The sequence below is a fragment of the Symphodus melops genome (assembly GCF_947650265.1).
Source record: "Symphodus melops genome assembly, chromosome: 16".
NCBI classification, from domain to species: domain Eukaryota; kingdom Metazoa; phylum Chordata; class Actinopteri; order Labriformes; family Labridae; genus Symphodus; species Symphodus melops.
Genome location: NC_136706.1, coordinates 14,104,462 through 14,127,661, shown reverse-complemented (window position 1 = coordinate 14,127,661; position 23,200 = coordinate 14,104,462). Strand labels below are relative to the sequence as shown.

Below are 23,200 nucleotides of genomic sequence, written 5' to 3'. Positions count from 1 at the left end.
TATTTCTGCATGTGGCAGAGCTCAGAGTTATACCGGAAGTCAGAGGTGTACAGGGCGAACAGGACGGGGGAGAGCACGGTCCCCTGTGGTGCTCCGGTGCTGCTGACCACAGTGTCAGATGTGCAGTCCTTCAGTCTGACGTACTGTGGTCTCTCTGTGAGGTAGTCCGTGATCCACCTCACCAGGTACGAGTCCACCCTCATCTCGGTCAGCTTGTCTCTCAGTAGGAGGGGACGGATGGTGTCGAAGGCGCTTGAGAAATCAAAGAACATGATTCTCATCACGCTGCTCCCTTTGTCCAGATGAGAGTAAGCCCTGTGTAGAAGATAGAGGATGGCATCGTCCACGCCCACCTTTGCCTGGTATGCAAACTGCAGGGGATCCTGTGCGTGTTGGACCTGGGGTCTGAGGTGTTGGAGCAGCAGCCGTTCAAAGGTCTTCATAACGTGGGATGTCAGGGCGATTGGTCTGAAGTCGCCTGGCTCACTGGGGTTTTTCTTCTTGGGGACCGGGGTGAGGCACGAGGTCTTCCAGAGTACAGGAACCTTCCCAAGCCGCAGGCTCATGTTGAAGATGTGCTGAAGTGGTTCCCCCAGCTCAGCAGAGCAGGCCTTTAGCATCCTGGGACACACCTTGTCTGGGCCGGCTGCCTTCCTGGGGCGGAGTCTCTTCAGCTCCTTGCTCACCTGGTCTCTGGTGATGGTGGGGGTTAGGGGGGATGGATTGTCACTAGGGGTTGTGTTTGTCCTGGTGGAGGTGTTGGGGGGAGTGCGGGGGGGAGTGAGAGGGGGGGAGGGGCTGTGTAGAGGGGTGCTGGGGGGGGGGGGGGACAGGCACTGGCTGCAGCGACGGGGCTGTCAAACCTGTTAAAAAACAAGTTGAGCTGGTTTGCTCTCTCAGGGTCCCCGTCTTCTGCGTTGTTATTTTTCTTCTTGCAGCCTGTGATGGTTTTCATGCCCTCCCAGACCTCCCTCATGTTGTTCTGCTGCAGCTTCTGTTCTACCTTCCTTCTGTACTCCTCCTTTGCCTCTCGGAGTCTGACCTTGAGTTCCCCCTGCACACGCTTCAGCTCTGCCTGGTCTCCCTCCTTGAATGCCCGAGTATGATCTTCAGGGAAATAAATCTATGCGTGAATTCTGATTGCAACAGTTGCTGTTCAGGCCATCACTTATGTACAAAGCCTGACAAAACAAGCATGGTTAAAATCAACTCAAAACATAAAGGTATTGAAGACAAAAAGATGACTATGAAAAGGCTCATCAGTAATGTACAGTGATGGGCAAGTTACTGAACAATAGTAACGATTTACTGTTACTAGGGACTACTATCAAAAAGTAACCGTTTTACTTCTTTTTGCAGTTTAAATCATACTAGTTATTTTCAATATGTACTGTAGGTATTTTGCTAATTAGCTGAATGCAACAAACTCAACAGTTGATGCACAGTAAAGTATGTCGCCAACAACACATTTGTCTATCAGTATGTTTAATCCTGGTTTACAGATCGTGGAGCCGGTGGTGATTTAAAATCAAGCCTTGTCTGTTTGGCTGGAGTGGATCCTCCTTTGTCTCTGAACCTAATGTGAGCTGCACCTGGGTCTCTGTTTTTTGCAGCACTTGGATCTCTGACAACTAGTTTAATAGAAGTTGTTCAGCTGTGGCCTTCATGAGATTAGAATGACTAAACTTGGGAGGGAAGTTTTTTCTTTCTGCACACAGACTATTACTCACCAATATATTATTGTTGCTTACCTTGAGCATGTTATGTCAAAATTTCTATGACAGAAAGCTCATGCCTGGATGCATTTCAGCCTTTTATTGTTTGCTGTGCATGACGTTCTTTCTCCCAGGACGCTTCTGGGCTGACTCGCCCGCAGAATCAATGTTAATACACCTGTGTTATTGTCGGCTATTTTACATAAAGTAATGAGTAACAACAGATTTTAGTCAGTAATTACAACGTTTTTTAATCTAAAAGGTAGCTTGATTTATTACTAGTAACGACAAATAGTAGTGTTGAATATTCCCAGCATTGGGACTATACACATTTATTTAACAAGGGCCAACACTGATCCAGAAAGTTTTTCCAATCAAATATTAATGTCTACTGTACTTATGTTTTCAGCTAGTGCGTTCGAGCAGCTGTTATGGGTTATAACAAATAATAATGCAACATACATAAATGTTATAACAAATGAACTTAATGGAAACAGGATTTCATTACAGATAAAAAGTAAGTGAATTCAGGATTTAGGACTTCCCTATGTATGTGCCTTAACGGTATGGCCATTTTACATAGCAGTCTCTGCCATGAGTGTGTAAAGAAGTGTGAAGGGGTTAGGTTTATTTGGGTTTATTTATAATTACTAGATTTTTTTTTCATATATTATATACTGTATTTATTATTTATTTCTTCTCCCCTTCTTTCTCTCTGGTTATATGCTTTTCAAACTATCCCCTCTGACTGCCCCCAGCACGAAAAGACGCACATATACACAAACATACAGACACAAACACAGCCTTTCAACATCCTCAAAATACAATGTCATTAGTCCCTGATCGTTTCCGTTGTGTCTTGTTTATACTGTCTTAAATGTTAACACATATTTTCACATCCTCACATTTATCTCACACTTGTACTGTACTGTCTTGCATAAAACAAAAAAAAGTCATTAATAAAAAAGTGTGAATGGGTAGGTGTGACCTGCAGTGTAAAAGTCATCTGAGTAGTCAGAAGAATATAAAGTGCTAAACAAGCTCAAGTTAATTTACTATGTCCCTTTGGGTCCAATGGTTATCTGTTTAGAATTATATGGCTATCACAACAATAAGCATCATATTCAAGACTTGGCCTCACAGACCAAGCAGCCACCTGACATCCCAAGAGCCAAAACTAGTAAAAACAACATATATCACACAACATTGGCAGAACAATACACCCCAGGAACACACTCAAAAAAGTCCATTTTATTAGGACATTAAGGGAGAACACTTGTTCTTCTAATTATTGGCGAGAATCCACACAAGCTGTTTTATTCCCCCATGGACCTTGATGTGAACCTTATAACAATAATGTTTTCAGAGTTTGTCACACAATATGCATTTACTTGCAGATTAAACTTGGGAAGTGCAATAAGATAATCCACAGTCTTTCACATATATTGGTATTCATAAAAATAAGACAGTATTACCACCTTCAATTTTTCCATTTCTTTTATCTTCAGATGCAATGAGGGAAACAACCAGCCAGCATCTTGGAATCCTGCAGAGTCCTCCAACTGCAACAGGCGTAGGGTCCTTCCACAAGAGATGCAGAATGACCTGGAACACCAGACCTCCCAGGATCTTCCTCCTCCACCACCCCCTTCTCCCCTGCCTCACCCCCATTCTCTTCCCCTTCTAGAGAAACACCTTTCCATAGTGACAAGCTCTAATGGTCGCTCAGAACTGATAGGACGAGCGATGGGCCAAGGATTAGGTCCAGGACAAGGGGGCTCTGGGCAGGGTATTTCATCAGGACAGTGTCGGGGTTTGGGTGCAGGTGACTGCGGACCTGGACTGGGTTTAGGTCGAAATCCGCTGGTTCAGGAGTTGTCTGAACTGGAGGGACAAATTGTTGTCATCAAGCAGCAGCTGCAGTCAGCAATGAGGCGGAAGAGGGAACTGGAAAAATACCAATCAGAGACCCAGCAAGCAAACCAGACTACACCCAGTCAGCCTCCCATTCACCAGTCTAACCAGTTTGCTCAGTATACCCAGTCCCACCAGCAGACTAACCCACACACAAACACACTCCCAGAGTTCTGACACTTTTCACCTTTGTTCTGCCCAAGGAAACAGGAAACTGTTGTTTCCAAAACTTGCTGTTGGTTCAAAAGTTGCAGGTCGTACCCAGAGAACTGGACTGAAATGTTCTCCAGGGAAGAGATCCTGCTCTTCAACTGCTGGAATGTGAGATTTGGTTTGATGAGGGGCATTGGACAAAGGTGACCCAGAGACGCTGATGAAGTCTGTTCTCACTAGCCTGTTGCTGTTATAATGAAGAGCTGTGCATACCCTCCATACCCCCATGTTCTTCACCTCCATTTTAGCTCGTTCTGGTCTCTTCATTCTTACCTTTTACTTCCATTCCTACAATTCTCCACTCCTTATTCTTGACCTTGGTTCCGCAAAGCCTTTTCTCTTTAAAGGTTTAGATTTGCTAGCGATAATAATACGCTTGATCGAATCAATGACCACTATTTGGTATTTAAACTTAATAGGTTAATTAAACTGATCTTATATTGGGACTCATTGATAGTGGAAATGACCTGGAGCTGAACAAAGCCACCAAGGTATTCATGATTTAATGTCTATTAGAAACGGTGTACTTTAAAAGGGGCAAAGAAAAGAGATACAACTAGTGGTGATTGATGTAACTGACAATATGGACAATTCAATCTGGCCCAATTCTTGTGAGACTTAAAGCAAAAATGTATAACATTACCATCTTAAAAATAGTTGTTTCAAAGTAGATCTAATAGTTCAACAGCTTTCAACAGACGGAATAGCGTCTGTCCCATATCCACAGAATGCCACTGGTCGCATGCTTAAAGAAAAATAGAAGTTTGACAGCCGGACTGGGGTTCTCATGAGAAGTGTGCATGGCTTTAGGGCACTAGCGGGTTAGCCTGCCTCAGTACAGTTTGGTATAATGACTGAGGCCAAGAACTACGAATAGGCTAAGAGATGGAAGAATACAGTGACCGATGTAGCTACAAAGTGAAAAAAAGAGAGTAACGGGCCAAGACGTGGAGTGTACATCCCTGCAGATATTATTCACAACATATTGCTTCATAACATTAGCGCTGTATTGTTAAATGTGTTGTTGTCTCATGTATAGCCCCTTTACCGAGTGCAGAAAGTCATCTTTCCCAAATTATGGCTCAGGCTTGCAGACAAATAAATAAATAAATCTATTTTATCCCCAAAGTTGTCTCTACAACGGACTGTAGACAGTAGCAGACATATTTGCGCAACATCCGGTAATGTAACTGTAACTTGTCAGTCTTTGGCCTCTCACAACAGCATTCCTCTGCTTGTTAACAAATGCACGTTGTCTGTGAGGGGGAGTAGTGGTGGAGGCATAACAAGCACTGTGTGTATTATAACAGAGCATTGCACTCAAAGACCTTCGATCAGAGCCAAAGCTCACCAAACACAATTCCCACATACTGTTGCTTTAAGCAGGTTGGTTAAGAAACTGATATCAATATTGAACACAAACAGACACACTACATCAGAAAATCACATCCATATTCAACAAGAGCATCTCAGTCATATCTTGTGTTGGATTACAGGACAATAGAAATCAATTTTTACTGATTACATGGTCATATTATCCTGCACTTCACAAATGCACTTCTAGTTTTTTAAATTCTTTGAGAGCTATAGAATATAATTATTCTAATTTCTCATTTTTATTATTTTTTAATTTCAAATTAATTGAATTCATCTATTAATTTTTTCAGAATACAACTTCTGATCTACAAATATGACTTATACATAACGGCTTTGAGGCTTTAATACAACAAATTATACGTGAAATCGCTTAGTTAGCTAATGGTTGTCATTTTTTCCAGTCAGGGATCCAAAACAGGACCTTTATACCAATCTTCTTAAGATCACACTGGTGCTCTTGTAATCTCAGTTTTGGTAAAATCCCACTCTTTTAGAGTAAATGTAAAGGTGTAATTAAACTTGTTGAACTCCTGACACCTTATTTGAATAATGATCATTCACAATTGAATACAGTGATAAGTCTTCTGTGATGAGATCGTTTTTCTTGCACCTTTTCTGTTCCTGTTTGAATGTTTTCTGTTAATAAAAACTTACCTCTTCTCTTTGCACTTAATTAAAGATTATTCTCCATTTATTCTTCATTAAAAAAACAACGATGAATGTTAAAAAACAATTTTTGTTACACATTAGTAAACCAAAGAAGCGTTCTTAAAAAAAAAAAAAAAAAAAAACCCAGCCTATTATCCTTTAGCAAGAAAGTCAGATAGATGACTCAGATCAAACGGTTAGACTCCAGAACCTTTTTTTCTCCAATCACAAGGTTTTTGCTTTCATTGATGAGTGACATGTTTCCAGCTATGTAAGAGAGATAAAGCCGAGTCCATGAAAGGTGCAGATCAATTGGTGTCTTTCATTGCATACCAACCAAACTGTGCACTGAGGAAATTCTTGCCAGAGTATTATCCGGGTTGGCATATGCAATTCACCTGCAGTTACCTGTATCCTTTAATCTACATATTTTTCAATATATGTTTTGAAAAACACCCTTTAGCTGTATATAGTATATCCAAGCCACTCCGAGTTCTGCTGCTAACAATGTGGTTGCTGCACTACTTCAATCATGCTGCTAGGGAACAGCAATTTGGTCTGGAAGGTGTGCTAAGAACAGCCAAGGATGACATTTTAAACCACATGGCATGGTCAAATACTGCCAAACACACTCCAGCAGTCCCTATCTATTTAGCCAGTGTGTCTGCAGGCTAAGCGCAGGCTGTCACAGCTGAAATGAATACCTGACAGAGCAAAAGAGCAAGTGCACCGGCTTAGCAGTCAGCTTTCTTTTGTGTTTGTGTGTGTGTGCTTTGCTTAGTGGTGACATAAACATCACTGAAGGTGCGGCCACAGTAACAGGATGAATCAACAGAAAAAACTAAATGAGAGCCTGGATGTAGCATTTCTATGATCATTGTACCGTAATCACTTTTCTGCATGGTTGGCTTAGGGTGTGATAAAAAGAGCAAAGGCCTTCCTCTCAGAATATGACCCTCCGCCCACGAGGCAAGAATACTTTCATTTTCACATTAACCTTTCTTAACCTACGTTTCTACAAATCGCACTTTTCCCTTATTTATGATGCTATTATTTTCTCACAAAATACATTGAAAATGTTATTGTGCAATAACAACCAAAAAAGTGCAAACATGAATCCATAGCAAAAAATGTCCGAAAAAGATATTTATTTTACCCATTATATTTGAGCACTTATTTCAAATTTAAAACATTGCAGAGCAATAATATCTTTTCAATAGCAGATTCTTAAGATATGACTGGCAAGTTGCAGGAAATTATTATTTTTCTTCCCTAAACTTAGCCTGCAAGGAGGGACCTCTTTATTTGATGTACAAACCTTCTGTCTGTAGTCCTGTTTTACACAAAGAGTGCAAATATTAATGGACCAAGCCTGACATCAGCCATCGGATACGTCAGGGGGCTCTGGAGGCTCATTGGCAGCAGCTGCCATGCTGGAAATCCTGCCTCATTCTAACTTTTAGTCAACCTAACAACAGGCTTAGGGCTAGGGCTGAGGCGGGTTTTAAGCCTTTTGACAAACTTACATCCCACCTACCCTTCAATCATGTCTGTTACGCTAGCTCGCTAGAGGTAGCCTGACTGCCATTAGGTACTGAGATGAGATCTTTAGACCCCTTGTGAGACCATATGCTGGTGTGGTTGGCCCTGGGTTCCTCCTAATGCTGGACAATGCTAGACCTCATGTGGCTGGAGTGTGTCAGTAGTTCCTGCAAGATGAAGGCATTGATACTATGGACTGGCCTGCCCGTTCCCCAGACCTGAATCCAATTGAGCACATCTGGGGCATCATGTCTCGCTCCATCCACCAACGCCACAATGCACCACAGACTGTCCAGGAGTTGGTGGATGCTTTAGTTCAGGTCTGGGAGGAGATCCCTCAGGAGACCATCCACCACCTCATCAGGAGCATGCCCAGGCATTGTAGGGAGGTCATACAGGCACGTGGAGGCCACACACACTACTGAGCCCCATTTTGACTTGTTTTAAGGACGTTACATCAAAGTTGGATCTGCCTGTTGTGTTTTTCCACTTTCATTTTGAGTGTTACTCCAAATCTAGGCCTCCATTGGTTAATAAATTGGACTTCCACTGATCACTTATAGTGTTCCCTTTATTTTTTTGAGCAATGTAAAACTATAAGATAAAGACCCAAACCCAATTCTCACAGGCTCATTATTCTTAATATGTAATCATTAGCCATGTTGGGACCATGACATTACATCTGTGTCTATTGGTGCAGAGTGATTCAATTTTAGTTGATGAAAAAAGAATACCAGTGCTAATGTCAGCAAACCCTGATAAGACGAGGAGACACAAAACACAAAAATATTTAAGGTTTTCCTATCGGGACAAAAAAATAAAGGCAATACATTCTAAAATTCCCAATTTATAAAATACATTTTTTGTTCCTTCTGCAAAGTAGTTACATAGGCTGACTAGCAAGATATGTAACGTCTGTCACAGTTCATTGGTATTTTTTGTTTTAAAAAAGGGTTGTGTGCAGTCTTGCTAGCTACATATAAGAAATACACAAAGTAAGTTTTGACCCGTATTGAAAAAACACAGGAGAACATATAGTTGCTACTAACTATTTAATTTGTGAACAAACCAAAAAAAAAATATATGTAGCATCTCCAATGAAATGCCTTTATGTTTTTAAAGTAAAATACATTTATAACCACAATGATAATGAGTAATTCAAATCATGAATATGTATAAAACATCTTGACTTCTCATGTCATGCTGGGCGCATCTTGGGAAATGAAGTCACAACATTGCATCACAATCCACTGGTGGGTTGAGGAGGGGGAGGAATAGTGAAGCAGGAGTCATAGCCTGGATTCCATTAAAAGGGCTAGCCAAGCCTTAAGTAAGTCAGTTAGTTCCACTCCAAAGACATTTTCTGTTTCTTTTTTTCATTTTCCCATGAATTTTGTAAGGATTTTTTTTTTTCACATATTGGGATTATAGTTTAAATTTAACTGTAAAGTCATACCAGTGACATTTTCAAGGTACACCTGACACAGGCTAGCCCCACTAGACTCTTTATAAAAAAATTCCTATTGACATCACAGAGAATCAGGAAATTGGGGTGATACTCATTCATATTCACAATTCAACCAATCATATTTCATGTTCTAGCTGATAACAGGGCACTGTAAGTGCCAAACCCCATTTTCTGACTCGGAGGATATCACTGACTCTTCCTTGTCACTTCCTCCAAAGGGGAGAGGGGTTGTTCTGCAAAACACATAAACTGGCACCAAACATATCCAGGTTTACAGCAGGCAAACAGGTCCAAATGGATCATAATGGTCTTACAGATTGACAAAAATCTTTACAAAATATGACCAAACAAGGTCAATTAATGTACAATAAGAGATAATAAAAAGAAGGATTTTGCCTTTTTTCTGTACAAATGACAAACATCACAGAACAACAACACCAATAATTTTCCAATAGCAGATCTTTAGACTGAGGGGAATGGATGTGATAGACGAGGCAAGTCACCTTACAGGATGTGATGAAAACAGAGTGAGTCAGCTGACTGGAAGTGTGCAGGTTTAACACCATCAGGATAGGCTACAGCACTCGCTCATACAAAATGTACAAAACACCTTCCTCTAACTACAAACAGCACACCTTGGAGGGAAAAATGCCTCATGCTCTAAATGGTTGAAAATATCTGGAAAAACAATCTGTGCTTAAGTTTGCCTTGGGATATTTTGCCACTGATGCAATCTGTGTACCTTGGCAGGTTGAACTGAGCATAGCCCAACTAAATGAAAACCACCTAAAACATGGTGTATTTTGTCCCCCCAGTGAATTAAACAGATATATCAGGAGTGTTTTTTGTAAAGCATTCGGAGCCACGTGGCATGCGTCCTTGTCATTGTGTCTGGAAGTGCTGTGGAGACGCAAACGTGACCCGGTGCTGCCCCCTTAGTCATGTGACCTCCGTCATCGATGCCGAGTGGTTCTGAAAATGGATGTGGAAGGAGGAAGGGGGAAAGCAGTACACGATTGGAAAGAAAACATAAAAAGAAGGTAGACACAAAAGGGGAGAGGAAAAGAAATGAAAAGGTAGAGGAAACAAGTGTCAAAGAGATTTAGGAGTGCTCTGTGTCAGGTTCTGTGTTTTTCTGTGAGAATTGTAGACAGAAGACAGGGGTGTTGTGCAAAATGTCATGCCTGTATGTTCTGCTAAAAATGTGTCATTGCTTTGTGTAAGAAAATCAAGACAAGATAAAAGACAGAAAAACAGGCAAGCCCACAGAAAGAAAGAAAGAAAGAAAGAAAGAAAGAAAGAAAGAAAGAAAGAAAGAAAGAAAGAAAGAAAGAAAGAAAGAAAGAAAGAAAGAAAGAAAGAAAGAAAGAAAGAAAGAAAGAAAGAAAGAAAGAAAGAAAGAAAGAAAGAACGAACATACAAACAACAAATACGTGAGTCATACTAAAAACCTGTTTAAATTGATTATGGTAAGACCATTTCTCTAAGGGATCCTACAAAATTCCAGATCTCTCAAATTGAATTACAGTTATAGCAAATTACAGTAGACTGAAGTCAAAATGTGAAAGAGGACTCACACTTTAAGCTCAGAGTCTTTAGGTAGCTCTTCCAATTAATGGGTGAAGATAATGTGAATCATGGAGGTTACATTTTTGGGAATGCCAGGTTAAGTGTTTTTATGTACCTGTGCGCTGAGGGTCTCAAGAGGGCTCTCTACACGGGGGAAGGTCATCAGAGGCAGACCACGGTAGTCTTCAGTTTTCTGTTTAACTGCTGCACTATGGACGCCTTTGAAGTTGTTCACAACACATATACCCTGTGAAGTATGAAGACAGCTTAATATTAATAGTGATACGAGTTAAAAACAACACCTACTGACATGGAATTACTGTTTAACATTCCTGTTTCATCAGGTCAGGAAGGTCAGTTTCAGCTGTGACACAGTGCTCTTGTGTGGACCCTAGTCATTATGTTACTTTTTAGGTGCTTTTAATGCGCTAAATGTTATATGGACATTGTGGTAACTTCTACTCATAAAAGGAACCAGTCAACAACTTTATGTCCATGTATTTAATTTTTATCTTGAACTACAAGAGTTACAGAAATGTGGATGAGACGGCACCAAGCTGCAATTGTGGGTGTTAATTATTATTTTTACTTTATTGATCCCCTGAGGGAAAATTCAGTATTTACACTCTTGTAATCATGCAACACACATATAGGCTGAAATAAACATGTACCAACAGGATCCTGTTGACATGCACTAATGGAGAGATGTCAGAGTGACGGAGCTGCCCCCGGCAGTCACTCTGGAGCTCGTGGCTTGCTCAAGGGCACCCTGGCAGTGCTCAGGAAGTGGTCTGGCACCTCTCCAGCTAACAGACAAATTTACAGATTTGGTCCGCACTTGAACCGGCGACCCTCCGATTGCCAACCCAAATCCCAACTGAGCTACTACCAATTATCAAGTAACATTCAAGTACATAGCAGCAAATTGGAAAACCTATATTGCAACGAAAAACTAATAACGCAAACAACAGCTCAAGTAGACTACTCTATGATTAACCTAGGTAGGTTTAGCATCAATTTATAATACTTATGTTACAACAGACATGGTAATGCTTTTCTAGTTTTTTAGACTGATGCTGGTGTAGCAGCAGGAGACATTAGGAGTGTTCAGCTTCTTTCCAAAGGACACTTCAACATATAACTGCAGGAGCAGGGAATCAAACCTCCAGCCTTAAGGAAAAGAGAGTTAAAATGCTTTGGGGTGATTGTTTTTGCGGTACAGGGCCCAGCAGGCACGATGAACTCAGGCCTTGATTTTTCATATTAATTTTAATTCTTGTAAATTAATGTTACTAAAGAATTCACTTTTTTGTCCATCTGTCAGGATCTTTAGACAGCACAGACAGCAAGGTTGCCCCATTTCTGTACTCGTCCATGAAGTAGTAAATCAAAGAAGGCAGCCAGAGGGGAAATCTCACCCCTAGGCCAATCATGCCCTCGGGCAGTGGCAAAGGAGAAAATGAAGTGGGCTGATTCACTGCTGGAGAATTCTCAAGGTTTACTTGTTTCTAATGCTCTCAGACCAAGCAAATAAATTAATTAAAGCTGCTTGGCTACAATCTTATGACAAGACAAAAGATTTAGAGCCTCAAAAAACATACACATGTAATGTTAGAAATCATCTGTAAGGGTGAATCTCAATTTGATATCTTTTAAGCTGAGTTGTGATCAGGTAAAAATGTAGCTGTACTCAAAGGTGACAGTCCTATCTGGATGTTTCCAAACAATGTATTATATCAACCATAAATAAATGCTTTCCCACCCAAAAAAAACAACTCTAACCTAAAATTATTCTTCTTTTTTCAAATACATATCAGTACCGTTCAGCTATGTTCTAAGGTATCCCCGAAGACAATGGATGATAGCTTTCTTTACATTTTTACATCTCGTCATTCACGCTTGTCCAAGCTGCAATCTTTTGTCTCTGGTGACTTAAGGAATGTGATTGTTATGATGAAAAATGCTGAAAAGTTTCCTAAACTTGCACAAAAGTTGGACATAATCTTGCTATGGGATACATTTGTATAATCAATCAAATCAAAATCATGTCCAGAAGGAAATTAGTCTTTGTACATAATTTTTAAGGTTTTTACTGCTGCATTAAAACAGGAGCAAAAACAAGCATTTTTACTCATATACCATGCGGCAGACATTTATTTTGAAAGGCAATTCCACAAATCCTAAAAGCCTTGAATTAGAGGTTTAAAATGAAAACCATTTGAAAATTAAAAGGCTTTGCTTGTCGTAAGACTGTCAGACTTTGACTCAATACTCTCCTGGATCAAGTGGACACTTCCGACTTGAATATCACCATTCAGCTTTTCAACCGAGAGTAACCATTGATCCCTCAATCCGCCAACAGAGGACAAATCTCTTCTAAGACCAAAGGCAGTCTGTTTGATGAGCCCATTCAGCTCAAATCTCTGTGAGCACTGATAGCGCAGGGATTTCAGCTATACCTGCTTTCTACTCTCTTTGTACCAATTAATTTCTCTCAGGATAGCAGTCCATCAAATTGGCTCAGTTTTCAGTTGACAAGACCCTGATAAGCTTCAACAGGACCATTAGACATATGTGCAGTTGTCGTCACTTCATGGTTTGCTGATAATGAGGTGGAAATGAGGAAGTTCATAGATGCTGAGTAGATGACTGACTTTCTTGTGTTCATCACTCCCTGGAGATCCTGACTCAATGTCTGTCAATCTTAATAGGTCTATCATTAGAAGTTGATATCCCTTATTAAAACTGGGCTTCTGTGACTCGTTGTGGTCCAAGGACACGCTTCTTCATGTTGACCATCTAGCCCCCAACTTGCTGGTATCTCCCTCCAAAGACCAAATGCAAGACTAGGCATGACTGAAAACGTTGACCAAGAACATTTTAAAACCATCTATTCCAACTAATCCTCTTTATTCAGCTTTAATTATTGCTTATTGATTATCACAATCCAGACCCCTTTCTGTTAATCTCAAAGTAGCAGTAAATTGTTATTACCCAAGCCTTTCTCTACATTCAAAATGTGTTCACAAATCATCTTGGATGAAAAAATGGTAGAGCCATTCATGATCAGATAAAAACTTCTCATATTGGAACATTTTCAAGATTTTGTTCTTGCTTCACAAACAGATCAAAGTTTCTGTCCTTTCACTTTTACAATCCTAGTTCAACAAACAGTAAATGGTAAATGAACTTGAGCTTGCAAATCGCTTTTCAAGCCATTAATAGAACACTCAAAGCGTTTTTACACATCGTGACACACCCTCCCTTTCCTACACTTCATCCATCAGAAGTAACTAATCCCATTCATGCACATTTATATGCAGCCGACCAAGCAGCGGGAGCAATTCAGGGTTTAAGTGTCTGTGCCCAAGGACACATTGGGTACGTTGCTGAAGAAGCAGGAGATTGGACCCCTAGATTCTGGTTGAGAGACGACCGACACTAACAACTGAGAACGTAAAAAAAAAAAAAAAAAAAGTAAGACAACATGTGCAGACTTCCAATGTGAATGTGTATCATGTAATGCTGTTTGTCTCTTTTTAAATGAAAAAGCCGCTAAATCCACCACCTGCAGCAGATTAAATAACCTCAAACCTTCTTCCATTAATGTCCTCCTCCTCTGTCTCATTTCTTTTACACTTTGTGCTTTCACACTCAGGGCCCAGAGGCAATTACACATAATGAAGCCTCTGAGACAGTTAACTACTCCATTTTTGATTTGTGGGGGTATCTCCTCACCTTCCATTGTCCTCAGTGGGCTTTATACTCCCCCCCCCCCCCCTCCAAAAAGTGTGAGGTTTACCACTGTAATCACCAATCTACCTTTAACACTAAGCACAAAATCTGATGCTGACAAAGCCATTTTTATGTTCAGCGAAACCAGACTGTTTGGCAACACATCACAGGAAGTAGATATATTACATTAAAGGCTGCCGAAAAGGAAATTATCCTAACGAGAAACAGAAGTTTATTCTGGGCAAATTATACCTTGTTGAGCCATTTGTTTTATGTGACAGATAACAAGACGAGCAAGAATCATTCCCCTCCCCTACAGGAGGGGAATGTCCTTCTGCCTCTCACCACCCTTCCTTGCCAAGCTCTCTCAGAACCAGAGGCATTGCTGATCTCAGTAGAAATCCAGGTGCCACCTCAGTATTTTCACTCTTTTCTTCTCCTCCTCTCCTCTTTTCCCCAACCAGGGCATTCTCCCGTTTTCCCTCTATCCACACTCACCCGTCTCTGAACCTCCTTCAAGCTCAGTATGAACCATGCTTCATCCTGTTTCACATTCCTACATCACCTTGTCATGAACTTATGCTAACTTTTGGACTAAATAAACAAGTCATTACATGGAACTGAACAAAAAAAAAGACATTGCATTCAATAATGTACCTTATAAACAATATTAACTTAAGAAAATGATGAATAATGTTAACAGATTCGATGCATGAAAGAGTTCATGACATAAGTTTGCATTAAAACTGACGTATAAACCATATTAAAGGTCTTGGTAAGGTCTGTAGCCTGAGTTAGTCATTTAATTAATGGTTTGGGTTGGTTCCAAAAGGAAATTGGAAATTATAATTTCAAAATAACTAATGACCAGAATACTAGAATAATTATGTTCTCTTTTTCTCTTTCCTCTAATCCCCACTCCAAGTGAACTTTTCACTTTTCTGTCATGCTCACCAGAAACAGAGCAACTGCTGATCCCAGTATAAATCCAGCCACTACGTCTGAACAGTGGTTTCTGTACTCTGACACTCGGTTGAGGCCAGTGAGGAAAGCCGAACAGAGCGTGCCCAGACAGAGCACAGGCTTGGCCAGGCGGCTGGACTTGGTCTTGATGGTGCTGGTGATGTACATCTAGAAATGAGGACAGAGAGCATTTGAAATCACAGCAACCCAAAGTTAGGAAAACCATGGTGAATGTTCTTTATTATATCTCAATGTTTTAATAATAGCCCCCAAACAATAGGGATATTATCTTTAGGCCCTGGAGGTGTTCACGCAGAATTTGAATCTCATATAACATTTAATAAAAGAAAAAAAATCCCTCTTTGGATTGGAGAAAAAAAAACAAAGATGTCAAGAACTTGCATCATGTGAGTGAAATAACTCTAAAACAAAAACGACTTTTAAAAGAGGGAAAAGTTCAGGTAAGCTCTCCAAATAGTTTCTTCCCACTACTTTTTGGACGTGTGAATTACATTTATATACAACGTATTTAAGAGATATTTTCTATGATCTCATTCATTGTTTGTCCATATTACTTTTTCTTACATTTTGCGTTCTTCTCTCTTTTCTCTTTGATTATCATTTATACATGTTCAAAATAAACAAAACTAAATAGTTGTGACAAAGATTGGATAAAATGTAATTAAATACTTCCACGTAAAAAGCATGCAGGTTTTAACCCGGTGAACGTGGCTCATCTTCCCTTGCCACCTGAGACTATGCTTTTCAAATCATCCTTTCATCAACGAGCTGTCCTTCTCTGGCTTCAGTCAATGAAATCTACACTTCTGGACTCTCCCTTTTCACTCTTCAGCTGCTGAGCGCCTCCATCACTCTGATATCATTTAGCAGCTCTTCAAACAGCCCTATTAAACGCATTCTTCATAGGTTTTCCAAACACATTTTAAAAACAGCCTTGGACCCGCCTGTGACATGTGTTTGTATCAAACAATCCTTGACAAGCTTTCAAGAAATATGAAGCAGGTCCATCCATGGCAAAGTCTCATTCAAAGATTCAGAGGTAGGAACTATGTAACAGCAATCTTTCTCAATCAGAACAATTTTAATCTGTCAAATATCTTTTCATCGCAGTTTTCATTGTGACAAAAATCCACCAAGATGTCAATGACCTTTATTCCATCCCAACTGACACTTTATTGTAATGAGTACTTCAATATTAATTAACTGAGATAAACGGCAGTGTTGAAGAAAATCGATTCTATCAGAAGCTTTATCAAGGTCAAAGAGACCACTTTTCTCACCTTTGCCTAACACATGATATTTTGACTGTAACGCCAATGTAAGTAAGAAGAAGGTGGAAAGTGTTGCACCTCCCAAAAGTTCACCGTCTTGCGTAAAAGATTTTTTAACAAACACATGGGGTGGTCTTACAAGGATGGCAATGCTTAAACGGAATCCCTTCTGACGAGGTTCATTTTTTAACAAGATAAATGTGCTTCAAAGCGATATAGAGGAAAGGTTTTGTCAACATGTTTAATTATTGAAATGATTTAAAGATTTTTCCTCCCCAGATTATAAAGAACAGATGATAAAAGGCCACTAAGTAAGAAATACAATAAACAAGTTCAATTGTCTTTGTATCTAAGAGTGAATCTCTTAGAAGTGTGATTTTCCTTTAAACTTTTCTGTCTGTGAAACACCCACATTAAACCTCATTATACAGCCCTGTGCTCGTGTATATTCTGCTCACCGTCAGGTATACGGCAGAGTAAACACTCAACGAAGCGTCCTTAGAGGGAAAGGATCGGCGGGCGTTCTCCACGACAGCAGAAGGCCCGGTGCAGATGTTTCCGTTGACAATAAACTGGTGATTAAAACGACACTCGGTGCCTGTGTAGTTTGGCTTGCATACAGACAGGAAGTAGGGCGACAGACCTCCCGTCACCACCTGGCCTGCGTTGACGAAGATGTCTGTGGCAAACAGTCCAAAGGCAAACACACCTGGGGCACACAGAAAAACAGATGTATAATATTAATTTACTGCGCCCAACAACCCGAACACTCACATCAAAGTATAACCAACAAATACAGCAAATCACATCACGAGGAAATCACCTTATTTAAAGAGGTTAATTTAAACTGTGACTATCTCCTTAACCCCAGAATGGCGCATTCCCTTTAAGACTTCTCCTGTGGATATTTCTTGAACGATCAAACACTTACTCTGACAGCAAGTTGTACTGATGTAATGTCTCACGTTTTGTTACAGCTGCACCTGCATTGTTTCACCCATACATTCATCCCACACAAATGTAGAAGAGTGAAGTAGACTATTTCTTCTCTCTTTTGCAGCATAAATGAATCGTAAGTGCAAAAAGAATTGAATTAAAATAAAATTAAATGGAAGGTTGAAGTAGTGGACAATGGTCGATGAATAAACATACTGAAAAAAAAATAGCATCTGATATGAATGATTGCACTGACACTTTCAGCCCACCAACCCTGATAAGTGGCTGTGTCTGCATTCCTTTGGTTGTGAAATATGACTGCTGATTATCTGACCTGCTTAGCCATGAAATTACTCTGCTTTGTATTCTCTTTCGGAGGTGGGGGTGGTGGGGCTGCAGAGGGGTTTTGCTGTGAGGGGGACAGGGACAAGATTACGTGAAGGGCATTGAGGGGAATCATAGTGGGGGGAATTAGGGTGAGAAGAGGTGAGGGCGAGAAGGAAACTAAAAGCCTCAGTGATCCTACACATTTGAGACTGTTTGGGAGCAGACTGATATATAAATCATATGAATTGCCTAATGAATTTCTGATGAGTGTTTTATAAATTGAAGGGGCATTATTTAAAGATGAACAATGCAGCTCTGATTATGGCAGGAAGGTCCAGTAGACGACCTCCCTATTTGGAACGGGTAGCATAAAGTCTGTCAGTTTGCCCAGTTCTACTCAAGCTTGGTGAAAAAGTGGCTGTAAAAATGTGAATGCAAAGGTTAGAGTTGTATGGCTTATTAAGCTATTCCATCAAAGGAGCAGAAGTGAGTGAGGTTATACATCTTAAAGTGGTGTAAACAGCCCTATTGAAAGAAATACACAATTTTATATAAGCTTCTATAGGAACCAACATGTCTGACTAAGATTTGTTTCAGTGGATAATGCAGTTTTAGAGAAGCTGCAGTGAAGGCATCACAGCTGGACTTGATCCCAATTGGCTCCCTTCACTGAAGAATTACTGAAATCCATTCAGTCAGGGGGTTTGCCGTTTTTAAACTGAAATGCTATCCCTACCAAAAACCAAGTATAAATCATCGCAGACAGCATCATCAACCAAGCAGGATCCAGGCAGTTTACACTTACAATTAACATTTTTAACATGACATAACCAGATCCAGCAAAGCCAAATATATCAAAGTGTTTCAATGCTCCATGGTTCGTATAACACCTGCCATAGCATTACTATTTCTAGTTTATGCATGGAACATCAGATGTGTGCTACCTGCATTGAGTGATGCACCAGAGCTGATGACTTAGCTTTGCCAATCTTACTAGCCTCGTTTTTTTATGCCTCTCATCTAATCCCTCTTTGTGCATCGACCTGTCGCTGACACAACAGGAATGTGTCTCGTCCTGTCATATATCATGTAATGTACAGGTGATGGAGCTAACTGTTTAAGACCCACCCACTTTTGCCCTTTATAGGATACATTAGTGCATGGTAAATCATCTTCACATGACACCCATTTCTTAAGCCTTGAATCATCAGGGCTACTGCTTTTTTTTTTTTGCATTGGAGCTCCCCTCACAGGTGACTGACAGCACCTTCATTCAACTGTCAGTTTAGCCATTATATACAGCATAATGCTTTCTGGTTAGGAACTCACTGACTGGCTAAGAAAGCCAACAGAAAAATCCAAGTGTTAAAGTGGCATAGTTTAGTGAAGTACTTACCATATTTACAGAATGAAAGAGGTTAGGAGTTAAATTCTGGAAATACAGGACTGAACTGAAGACAGTCAAAGGCAGCAAAACAATGTTACTGCATTAGGAAAGTTCATGTGATCATTTAAGCCCACACTGATATGCATTAAAACAATGATGTGATCACATAGCTACAATAAACAAAGTCAATTTCACATTCAGTAACTTTGCTCGACTGTGCTGAAATGAAATCATTCAAATCAGTGAAACCATCTATATTTTTGGTGTGCTGTTCTGTGCAGCTGCACTGAAATGATGCATCAGGCAAACAGTGTTGAGACTTCATGGTATTAGGTACAAGATATTCACTGAGCACCAGAAGATAAACAAGGCCTGACGATGAGGTGAGGTATGAGCAGTGTGCAGCATCCAAGATGATGTTTGTGATGTAAGCTGAGAAGTCTTTGAACTTTCTCCTTAAATGCTTTTTGAGATGTTGATTTCCTTTCACTTCAAGTTTGTTTTTGAAATTGAAATTCGACAAGAGAAAATCCTGCACACTGCTCTTGCTCCACATCACCATTTATTCACAAATCACACAACAGACAGACAGACAGACAGACAGACAGACAGACAGACAGACTAACAGACAATGTTGATACCAGATCACTGTTTTAAAACTGTTTTAGCAGGACTTTATTTATTATTGCTATTATTTTTAATCACACATGTTCAGCATTTCTAACTTGCCTTTTGTTAAAAATACAAATGAAAAAAAAAAACCTCTGTAGGTATGAAACAATACTTGATGATGAAAAAGGTCCCGTATTATGCTTTTTCTGGTTTTATATGCTCTTTAGTATCTTTCCCAGGTGTCTTGTGCATGTTTAGGCACATCTATGTGCAAAAATGAATAGCCCGCAGAGCAGTAGCTGCATGAAACACTCGGTCCGATGACGCAATGATGTCACTGAACCAAGCTTATTGGCTCGTTGTAGAAAGCACAAGCTCATGCTGCTTCACTCAGAGCAACAGTCTGCATCCCCAATATGGTAAAAGGAACAGAGAAAAGAACAATGCCAAACTGACTAATTACGAGAAGGCAGATCGGCCGACCAATCAGATCAGACTTGGCACAGGTGGGGACCCTGAACATGGGTGATTCTGAGCGTTAGAAATACAGGCAGATGAGATGGACTGCATGGAGCAGCAGTATATGAAAACAGACACTTTTTTCGAACATTAGCGATTGTGAACGTACTTTAGACACATAAAATAGAAATATGAACCCCAAAAAGAGCATAATATGTCAACTTTAAAGTCAGTTTGTATATACTTTTAACTTACGACCCCATATATTCATTACAAAAATGCTAAGGCAATTTTATTGTTGGGCATTTAAAACATTCTTACCTATGAATCTTATGATGCGACGGACAAGTGGGTTGAGGTAACAACAGTCCCCTGTCACAATGGTTTTCTCCTGGGCCAGGAGGGCTTCTCTCGTTGATTTCATCACATACATCGACACCTCTCCGACGAAAATCTACATAGAATATGTTGCAGAGTGAATCAGACATACAACGCAAAAAAACAAGACAAGGGAGAAAAAAAATAGAACTCAGCATTACATTATGGGCAGAACATTTTGCCCATTTGGCCTGTGTTCATAAACCACTGTCTCTTTCTTCAGGTCCATTATAGAGTGGACATTACATCAGGTCTAATGGAAAAACTGCTGCTGGACACACAAAATGAAACTCTTTGCCAGCTGCCCTGGGTCATACTGGCTGCTACAAAATATGTGTGCTTTTAAGTGAGTGTGGGTATCTGCGTGTACATGCTGTATGTGGTTTTGCCCTCTAATGTGTATGGGTGTGCAGTTGGAGTTTGTTTTGAGCCCCAGATCTATAACAAAATTTCTGTTTTGTGCCTCATCATTCATGAATACTTTCTAATCATCAACATGTTGTGAGATGTGGAAAAAAAAAAAACATGAAGAAAAAAAGTTCAATAAGGGCCTGACAGCAGACACATAAAACTGTAGAATATTTAAAGCTGGGCATTGGATTCAGTCCTGTCTACATTTTCGAAGGGAAAAAAAACAGAATTAACATTTTCAAACACTTTTTTCCACTGATTGATGACCTACTAAAATGTAATACCAAATGAAAGATGCATCAAAGGCAAAATAGCAGAAAAATACATCTTTTCTTGCATAATGTTCAAGAAACATCTGTTCTCAAAGGCAACACGAGCCAAAAAAGGCCTTTATCTTCAAAGCAACTTTAAGTACAAAAGCTGGTGACTTGTGTCATGTAGTTTGGACATGACTGAGCAGTGGTTGTGACAAATCAAAAGGCAGAAGCCTAAAGGAAAGCTAGTGTTAGTGAAGCTGTTGACATAATTTCACCACAGGCGTAATCAAAGGAGTTCATGATGTGAATCTAAACATAATTATTTATGGGACCAAACAAACCTGTGCATGTTATATCTGAAATATGGGCTGGTAATATAGGTCAGTATTGAAAAGAGAGTTCAACCTTCCACTTCAACAGTCTTTACTGAAATCCTTTCAGAAATGGTCCTGGAATGGTACTTATCAGTGATTCATTTCTTGATACTCTTCCTAAATGACGACTTTAACATTTTCAAGCAACTACATGTAGTAATTGCCTTGAGGTATTTGTCTCGCTAGAGTCTGCCTTAGCTCTGAAAAGGTTAGCTTATGTTGAGTGATCATCTTATTCCAGCTCATGTACCACCAGCTCTCCTTTATATAAATGTCATGAAACTGAAATGAACTGACTGAAAACAACCACCTCCAAATATAACACGTCAGAAACTCAGACAAACTGGCATTCGGCTGACACTGGTGTCTGAGCAGGAAATAAAAAGGTTGAAACACAGACACAAATAGAGGATGCAAATCTTGAAAAGGGCGAAGAGTTCTTGGGGAGTAATTTGTCTGACAAAAACAATAACAGGCAACATAGTTCTGGTTCATCTACTATCTTAATAACATGGACCCATCCATCAGCATAACAGATTTATGGTAACTCAGGTCTGAAACACACAGGCCATCATTTACTATACACAAGATACTAAAATGAAACAAGTAACTTTCTAAAGTTTAAAGGCATACTGTTTTTAAATGTATATCTCTCTGTCCATATGCTTTCACTCTATGACAAAAGTTGCCTGTAGAAAACCATGAACGATTAATGGTCCATTTAGTTCCAATTTATTGACTGGCACAAAGAGAATTTGGATCAGAAAATTAAAAAAGCAATCTGAGGTCGCACACAGCATGTCTTGATTGTTACATTTAATACAGTGTTGATTTGATGTGATGAATTATTTAGATTTAAATCAAAACAATCCTTTGTGGGTCTAAAAGAGTATGATTGGATTTGACACATTATGAACAATACAGGTGGGTTAGCGAGCTATAAAAGCAGCTCTCGAAAGGACCAACACAATAAGAAATGCCCTCTGTTTTTTTCAGCTTTTTGAGAGAGAGAGAGAGAGAGAGAGAGAGAGAGAGAGAGTGGGGATTGAAATGTGGGAAAGGAGCCACAGGCTGGAGTCGAACCCGGGCCGCCAGCATTGAGGACTATAGCCTCCATATATGGGGTCACGCGCACTAACCACTGCGCCACCAGCATACCAGTCACTAATTATTTAAGTAACTAACTGGTATATGGAGGTTTTTTAGCATCCTTCAGCACATTGTTTTGGCCAGACCCTACAGTTCACTCTCACTGCTTTCACTCTTTTTAAGGAGCCAGCATGCAGCTATTCCACGCTTATAAGCTCTGATAAACCCACTTTAAGTATACCCATAACAGTGTATACCTGCTGCATACAGTGGATCATTACTAAACTAAATAGCCAAATATCTCCCTTTGGAGTCATTGAAGACCTGAAGGGATACTTCACCCATTTAAGCTTTATATTATTAGAGACCTGGCAGTATTTTTGAATGGCCATGCATCCCGCCCTCATTTTCCCCAGAGATGGGAAAGCTCCTTATTTCTTTTCTGGAAAGGAGCCTCAAATGACGCAAAAATCATAATGGTCATTGGAGGCTGTCTTAATTAGCAGGGGTGAAACTACATTGCTAGTTCCTTAT

The 23,200-nt window shown here is 40.0% G+C and overlaps 2 protein-coding genes across 3 annotated transcripts in view; one reads left to right on the top strand and one right to left on the bottom strand.

The window, feature by feature from the left end:
• The window catches only part of grin3a (glutamate receptor, ionotropic, N-methyl-D-aspartate 3A), a 53,983-nt gene extending 48,040 nt beyond the window's left edge, over positions 1-5,943 (top strand). The window contains exon 10 of the mRNA XM_079365168.1: positions 3,224-5,943. Within this exon, the coding sequence (XP_079221294.1) occupies positions 3,224-3,806 (583 nt within the window). The 3' untranslated portion in view covers positions 3,807-5,943. The remainder of the gene's footprint in view (positions 1-3,223) is intronic.
• A 2,501-nt stretch (positions 5,944-8,444) lies between these two features.
• plppr1 (phospholipid phosphatase related 1) overlaps positions 8,445-23,200 on the bottom strand; it is a 58,512-nt gene continuing 43,756 nt past the window's right edge. Inside the window, exons 4-8 of one of the 2 annotated variants that reach the window (XM_079365184.1) lie at positions 20,479-20,611; positions 16,895-17,145; positions 15,136-15,312; positions 10,562-10,693; positions 8,445-10,090 (exon numbers count right to left, since the gene is read on the bottom strand). In XM_079365184.1, the coding sequence (XP_079221310.1) occupies positions 10,085-10,090; positions 10,562-10,693; positions 15,136-15,312; positions 16,895-17,145; positions 20,479-20,611 (699 nt within the window). In that variant the 3' untranslated portion in view covers positions 8,445-10,084. The remainder of the gene's footprint in view (positions 10,091-10,561; positions 10,694-15,135; positions 15,313-16,894; positions 17,146-20,478; positions 20,612-23,200) is intronic. The other variant, XM_079365183.1, reaches the window with a different exon arrangement.